This window comes from Blennius ocellaris, assembly GCF_963422515.1.
Source record: "Blennius ocellaris genome assembly, contig: SCAFFOLD_152, whole genome shotgun sequence".
Classification (NCBI taxonomy): Eukaryota; Metazoa; Chordata; class Actinopteri; order Blenniiformes; family Blenniidae; genus Blennius; species Blennius ocellaris.
This window is the reverse complement of record NW_027662031.1, coordinates 51421-58920: the sequence shown is the minus strand read 5'-3', so window position 1 is coordinate 58920 and position 7500 is coordinate 51421. Positions and strand designations below refer to the sequence as shown.

The 7500-nt window shown below is 56.9% G+C and overlaps 1 protein-coding gene across 1 annotated transcript in view; it reads left to right on the top strand.

Annotated features, from left to right (window-relative positions):
- The window catches only part of tut1 (terminal uridylyl transferase 1, U6 snRNA-specific), a 7245-nt gene extending 3449 nt beyond the window's left edge, over positions 1 to 3796 (top strand). The window contains 12 exon segments of the mRNA XM_080521857.1: positions 34 to 270; positions 272 to 402; positions 477 to 537; positions 539 to 587; positions 1030 to 1152; positions 1957 to 2049; positions 2532 to 2684; positions 2687 to 2907; positions 2909 to 2947; positions 2949 to 3224; positions 3227 to 3437; positions 3440 to 3796. Coding sequence (XP_080377983.1) covers positions 34 to 270; positions 272 to 402; positions 477 to 537; positions 539 to 587; positions 1030 to 1152; positions 1957 to 2049; positions 2532 to 2684; positions 2687 to 2907; positions 2909 to 2947; positions 2949 to 3224; positions 3227 to 3437; positions 3440 to 3624 — 1779 coding nt within the window. The 3' untranslated portion in view covers positions 3625 to 3796.
- Positions 3797 to 7500: the final 3704 nt, after the last annotated feature.

The following is a 7500-nucleotide window of genomic DNA, read 5'->3' as shown; positions in this document are numbered from 1 at the left end:
GGGGGGGGGCCGGGGGCCCCCGGTGTGTTGCAGGACAGTCGGGTCCTTCCCTTCGGCTCGTCGGCGAACTCCTTCGGGATCCACTCCTGTGACCTGGACCTCCTGCTGGACCTGGAGGACACCAAGGTGTTCCAGGCCCGGGCCAGGTCTCGGAGGCGGCGGGGGAGGGGACGTCGGGGGAGGGGACGTCGGAGGACGGGCCGGTCCGAGGACTCCATCCTGTCGGACGTGGACCTGAGCGCCGCCTCGCCGGCGGAGGTGCTGGAGCTGTGTGGGCGCCGTGCTGCGGCGCTGCGTGCCCAGCGTGCACAAGGTGCAGCTGGTGGGCGGCGCCCGGCGGCCGCTGGTCAAGTTCCACCACCGCCAGCTCAACCTGCAGGCCGACGTCACCGTCAACAACAGGTCGCCGCCTCGTCGCCGTCGTCGCCGTCGCCACGGAGACCGAAATCTAAACACAGCCAATGTTTCCCCTCCAGGCTGGCGGTGAGGAACACGCGCTTCCTGCTGCTCTGCTCGGAGGCGGAGCCTCGCCTGAGGGCCGCTGGTCTTCACCGTCCGGTACTGGGCCCGGCAGAAGCAGCTCGCCGGTACGACGGAGGGGGCGGAGCCTAACACGCCGGGGCTTTTAGATCCGACTGGGAAACATTTTCTAAGTCAAAAAGTCCAAAGCGGCCGCGAGCTTGGTGAGGTTTTCTCTTTGATGAGCAACAATAAAAGTCTTGAGTGACACTGAAGACTTTTATTGTTGGAATGAAAACAGAGAATTTTAAATCTGAAGGAGAGAAATGAGATTAATCTCATCCAAACTTAACAAAACACTATTAGACGTTCAAAGCTCCGGACTGAATGGACTGAACAGTGCAGGTTCCCGCTCTGGCCAGCAGGGGTCAGCAGAGGCTCACTTCTTCTCTCTGCTCACTGACGGAAGGAAACAGACGTGAAAGAAAGAATTTATTAAGCAGCACAATAATAATTCAAGCTGCGGTTTCCGTGACTATTTGACGCCGACGCAGGACGTTTGTGTTCCAGGAAACCCGAGTGGCGCCGGACCGCTGCTGAACAACTACGCCCTGACGCTGCTCGTCGTCTTCTACCTGCAGAACTGTGACCCGGCCGTCCTGCCGCCCGTGGAGGAGCTCCGGGACCGAGCCTGTGAGTCTCACGCCTCGCCGTCACGCCGCACCGCTGCAGCCTCGCCGTCACGCCGCTGCAGCCTTGTCGTCACGCCGCACCGCTGCAGCCTCGTCGTCACGCCCGCACCGCTGCAGCCTCGTCGTCACGCCGCACCGCTGCAGCCTCGTCGTCACGCTGCAGCCTCGCCGTCACGCCGCACCGCTGCAGCCTCGTCGTCACGCCGCACCGCTGCAGCCTCGCCGTCACGCCCGCACCGCTGCAGCCTCGTCGTCACGCTGCAGCCTCGCCGTCACGCCGCACCGCTGCAGCCTCGCCGTCACGCCGCACCGCTGCAGCCTCGTCGTCACGCCGCACCGCTGCAGCCTCGTCGTCACGCCGCACCGCTGCAGCCTCGTCGTCACGCCGCACCGCTGCAGCCTCGTCGTCACGCTGCACCGCTGCAGCTCGTCATCACGCCGCACCGCTGCAGCCTCGTCGCTCTAGAAACATTTCTTTAAAGTTTTCAATGGAATTATTGGAATAATTCCAGACGGCGTGACGGCGTCCAGCTTCTCACGCTTCTGATTGAACGTAACGACAAACTTGTTTTGAATCTCATCTTGAAAACCGAAGCATGAACGGGGGCGTAGCGTAGCGCCCCCCGGTGGTCTGCAGGAGCCTGTCAGTCGGAGCTCGGGGCTCAGAAACACAATCCGACTCCTGATGTGTCGGGTTTTTCAACCGAAAACATCAAGTTTTCAACTGTAAATATCTTTGTACCTACGAGTACACAGTGTTTCAGTGGAATGCAGTTTTATTGGTTGTTGTTGTTGTTGTTGACAGGTGAGGAGGAGGAGTGTGTGATTGACGGCTGGAACTGCACCTTCCCCAGTCAGGCCATCGCCTTTCCTCCCAGCAGCAACTCTCAGGACCTCTGTGAGTCTTGACTGACGTATTTACTGGTTTTCTGTCTTTTTACCAACTTTTCACCACGAATCATCAAACGACATGAAACCTTCAGGGACGATTTGTCGTCCCGTCACTGGTTCTATTAGACGTCGGGACGTTAGCGATGAGTAAATCCCCAAAACTCAAAACTTCTCATACATAGTGGAAGATAATCCTCATGCAGGAGATCAAGGAGATCAGCGTCTGTTGCCATGGAGACGCTCAGTGTCTCACCGCGACGTCGCTACCTGACAGGTGACTTAGCATCGACAGGAGCTAACATGCTAGCGATGCTAACTCACTTCCCCTAACCAGGGTGGTGTTAGAGAAGGTCTGCGCTCTACCGAGTGTAGCTCTAGGTTCTAGGTTCTAAGCTCTGGGTTGTAGGCTCTAGGTTCTAGGTTCTAGTTTCTAGACTAGGTTCGGTCCTGCTGTGGATCCTGCGCTCTGATTGGCCGTTGTGTCTTCAGGCTCGCTTCTCGCCGGGTTCTTCTCCTTCTACGCACAAGTTGGACTCGCCAGCAGCGTGGTGTCGCCGCGGGTCGGGCCGCGTCCTGCCCGTCACGGACTTCCTGGGTCCGGGGCCGGAGGGCGGCGGGGCCGGGGGGGGGTGAGGGGGGGTGAGGCCCGCCCCCCCCCGGCCCCGGCTGGGGCCCCCTCACCCTGCTGGACCCCTTCGAGCTGTCGCACAACGTGGCGGGGAACCTGAACGAGCGCTCGCAGCGCAGCTTCCAGCGCGAGTGCCAGGAGGCGGAGAAGTACTGCCGCAGCCTGCAGTACCAGCGCAAGTCCACCAGGGGCAAGGCGTGGGGCCTGGTGCGCCTGTTCACGCCCAACGGCGCCGCGCCGCCGCCGTCCCCAACCGGAGCCGCTGAGCATCGGCGTGGGCCTTCAGCCCGGCGCCGCTGCCCGAGGCGCTGCGCGAGCGCCTGCGCCTGGCGGGCGCCGGCTTCCGGCTGCTGTGGTTCCAGGAGGTCTGCGCCGGCGGTGCGGCGGGTCCTCGGCGCCGTGCTGAGCTGCCGCCTCCACGACGCCGCCGACACGCCCGGCGAGGAGTCGGCGGAGGAAATGGAAGCCACGTCGGCTTCCTCGATACGTCGGCGGACGACGGCGGGAGCGGCTCGGCCGTCGTCGCGCCAAACGGCCGCCGTCCGACGCCGCCGCCACCGCGTCGCCTCCGGGCAAGAAGCCCCGCCTGGCGAGCGGCGGCGGGTCCGGCGCCGCCCACTGGGTCTGCCGGCAGAGCCACGCGGTGTGGGCGGGCCGGCGGCGGCTCAGGAGGGAGCTGGTGAAGGACGGCGACTCGCGGCCGGAGGGAAGCTGCGCGGCGCTGGAGGCGCAGGTCACCGCTCGCATCGTGGCGAAGGAGGCGGAGCTCCGGAGCCGCTGGAGTTCCTGGTGACGCCGCGGCTGCTGGGCGGGACGGAGAGCAACCAGGGCGGAGTTCCGCTGGAGGCCCGCCGCCGGCGAGACGGGAGCCTTCCGGGACTTCTTCCACTTCCTGGAGGCCTTCCTGCCCAAGATGGCGAGACGCTGCTGGAGGCGGGGGGCGGAGCCTCGTGAGACGAGTGGGGGCGGAGCCTCGTGAGACGCGCGGGGGCGCGAGCCTCGTGAGCACGGCGGCGGCCTTTGTAGTCGTGTAAATATGAGTTTTGTAAGAAAAGACGGTTCGTTCAAACTTTTTCAAAAGAGGAAAGAAAGTTTTTCTGTTCAAATAAAACCTTTAAAGCAGAAACATGAACAAAACGTTTTATTTCTAACTTTTCTTAAAACGTAAAAGATCAAAGTCGAGTCGCCGTTTCCAACATGTTGGGTTTTTTTTAAACTTTAAATTTATTAATTTCTTCACAAGAAAAAGCAGCAAAATGATGCGTTTCACAGTAAATCAGTTAAATTCAACATAAACTGGGATTAAATCAGACTTTTAAACATAAGAAAATAACTAAATGTGATTTAAAATAGAACCAGAGGACGTCCAGTTAAAAACATTATTTTATTAAAAAGCATAAAGAGAGAAAAGTGAATTTGACCTTTATGTGACTTGAGTTCGGAACAATTCTTCAATAAAGACGCACTTTATGGATCTTTCTTCTGTTTCATTGAACATTTAGAAACTAGAAGTTGCTGAATATTAAACGTTAAATCATCAAAGAACAAACGTCTTTATTTATTTCTGGGAAACAAAACTCAACTGTTTTTAAGAGGCGGAAGAGTAAAAACTAAACTTTGAACCAGTTGCAGGAGAATTTCTTCCTCATTGACTACAAATGATATTTTCCCAACAATGCATGTTCCAGTGGGCGGAGTATTATGGGATGGCAGGTGAAGGACGACGTCTCAGGACGTTTCCTCCGTTCTCCTGGAGAAAAAACAGGAAACTCGTGATTCCATACGACTCCCCGGATCATTATTATGATTATTATTATTATAAGAGTCTCTGGCGGGGAAGGTATTCCTGGTTGATCCCACAGAGGATCCAGTGGATCCCAGAGGATCAAACAACTTGTTTTTTAGCTCCAGTGACGTCACGTCTTTGTTTTCCCGTCGTCACGGCGACGAGGCTCCTGCAGGTCAGGAGGGTCGATCCTCGTCTGGATGAAACGCAGCTTCAGGATGAAGATGAAGACGATCTGAAGCTGAAATCTTTGGTCCAAAGAGACGTTTTGACGTCTTAAGATCTTGTTTTTGACGTTTTAAGTCTTAAAAGTCATCAAAAGCAACACGAACACAAGATTCAACGAGTGTGTGAGTCCGTGTGTCTTCATACGTTCTGTAAATCTGATGGACAGTCGTCCACCTGTCCCAGTGTCCCTGAGGACCGCTGAGGACCCCTGAGGACCGCTGAGGACCGCTGAGGACACCCTGAGGACCGCTGAGGACCGCTGAGGACCCCTGAGCTCCACGCTGCCCCCGGTGGACGGAGCAGGTCGTTTCACCTTTACCGTCGCTGAGCCGTTAAATCTCAGAGTCTCTGAGCGTCGACGTTCTAAAGCCTGAACACGTTTGATTTGTGGTCCACTGAGTCTCCAGCGTCTCCCGGGAGGCCTCCACTCCTCCGTCAGCCCTCCTCCGTCATCCCCCGCTTCTCCTCCTCAACCATCTGCTGTGATTGGTCGACGCCGCTTCACAACAACAACAACAACCAGCGAGTTCAGCGCTGCAGCGCCGCTTTCAGCCTGACGGCGTTCCTCTGGGGACCGAGGGCTGAGGAACCGAGGGCTGAGGAACCAAGGGGTTGAGGAACCGAGGGCTGAGGAACCAAGGGGTTGAGGAACCGAGGGCTGAGGAACCGAGGGCTGAGGAACCAAGGGGTTGAGGAACCAAGGGGCTGAGGAACCAAGGGTTGAGGAACCGAGGGCTGAGGAACCGAGGGGCTGAGGAACCAAGGGTTGAGGAACCGAGGGGCTGAGGAACCAAGGGGTTGAGGAACAGAGGGCTGAGGAACCGAGGGCTGAGGAACCAAGGGGTTGAGGAACCGAGGGCTGAGGAACCAAGGGGTTGAGGAACCGAGGGGCTGAGGAACCAAGGGGTTGAGGAACCAAGGGGCTGAGGAACCGAGGAACCTAGGAGCCAAGGAACCCACTTCATATCTACTTTTTGAAACCACAGAGAGAGAGAGAGAGAGAGAGAGAAAAGATAGCTAGAGAGTGAGAGAGAGGGAGAGAGACAGAGATAGATAGAGAAGAGAGAGAGAGAGAGAGAGAGACTCTTCACCTTCACAGCTTCTGGATTTTACTCATAAATTATCATGTTTTGCTTTTGGTCGTAATCAAACCTTCTTCCTTCCTGAACAAACAACCTGAGAGCTTCTCTGTGTGTGTGTGTGTGTGTGTGTGTGTGTGTGTGTGTGTGTGTGTGTGTGTGTGTGTGTGTGTGTGTGTGTGTGTGTGTGTGTGTGTGTGTGTGTGTGTGTGTGTGTGTGTGTGTGTGTGTGTGTGTGTGTGTGTGTGTGTGTGTGTGTGTGTGTGTGTGTGTGTGATCATCTTGATATTTGAAGGGGAGATGAGAGTGGAGGAGAAGGTGAGGAGGAGGAGGAGGAGGAGGAGGAAGAGGAGGAGAAAAGCTTTTAGAGCTGATCTCATCAAGCAGATTCTCATTTTGTTCCTAAATCATGAAATTCTCAATGTTTCAGTGAGAAACGACTGAATGAAGCCGACGGGGAAACTTGTTAAAAGTGGAGATGTGGAAGTGGAAAGTTTGTTAATGTTGGCTGCCGTTATCCCCCCCCCCCTCTCAGCCCCCACCCCCCCCCCCCCCCCCCAGCAGGGGGCATTAGCCTCGCTTTACTGGGACTGAAACCTTCACCTGTCCTCTTATCTCTACTTCCTGTGTCTCCCTGCAAACCCAGACTAATGAGGTTTGTCTTCTGCTGCCTGTTGTTTCTTACCATTGACTTTTATGGTCCGGGACACACACACACCACACACACACACACACACCACACACACACACACACACACACACACACACACACACACACACACACACACACACACACACACACACACACTGACCAACTACTGAGGGAGAATTAAGTAAACGTCCAGGTGAGCCTGAACAAACATCAGTTCAACGGGAGATCGTTTCTCCATCATTGAATCACTTCCAGCTCCGTGTCGTCTCCCAGTGTGTCTCCCGTATTGTCCCACCGTGTCGTCTCCCCGTACTGTCCCACCGTGTCGTCTCCCAGTGTGTCTCCCCGTATTGTCCCACCGTGTCGTCTCCCCAGTGTGTCTCCCCGTATTGTCCCACCGTGTCGTCTCCCAGTGTGTCTCCCCGTATTGTCCCCACCGTGTCGTCTCCCAGTGTGTCTCCCCGTATTGTCCCACCGTGTCGTCTCCCAGTGTGTCTCCCCGTATTGTCCCACCGTGTCGTCTCCCAGTGTGTCTCCCCGTATTGTCCCACCGTGTCGTCTCCCAGTGTGTCTCCCCTTATTGTCCCACCGTGTCGTCTCCCAGTGTGTCTCCCCGTATTGTCCCACCGTGTCGTCTCCCCGTGTGTCCTCCCTGTATTGTCCCACCGTGTCGTCTCCCAGTGTGTCTCCCCGTATTGTCCCACCGTGTCGTCTCCCAGTGTGTCTCCCCGTATTGTCCCACCGTGTCGTCTCCCAGTGTGTCTCCCCGTATTGTCCCACCGTGTCGTCTCCCAGTGTGTCCTCCCCTCTCCCAGTGTGTCTCCCCGTATTGTCCCACCGTGTCGTCTCCCCGTGTGTCTCCCCGTATTGTCCCACCGTGTCGTCTCCCCGTGTGTCTCCCCGTATTGTCCCACCGTGTCGTTACCAGTGTGTCTCCCCGTATTGTCCCACCGTGTCGTCTCCCAGTGTGTCTCCCCGTATTGTCCCACCGTGTCGTCTCCCAGTGTGTCTCCCCGTATTGTCCCACCGTGTCGTCTCCCAGTGTGTCTCCCCGTATTGTCCCACCGTGTCGTCTCCCAGTGTGT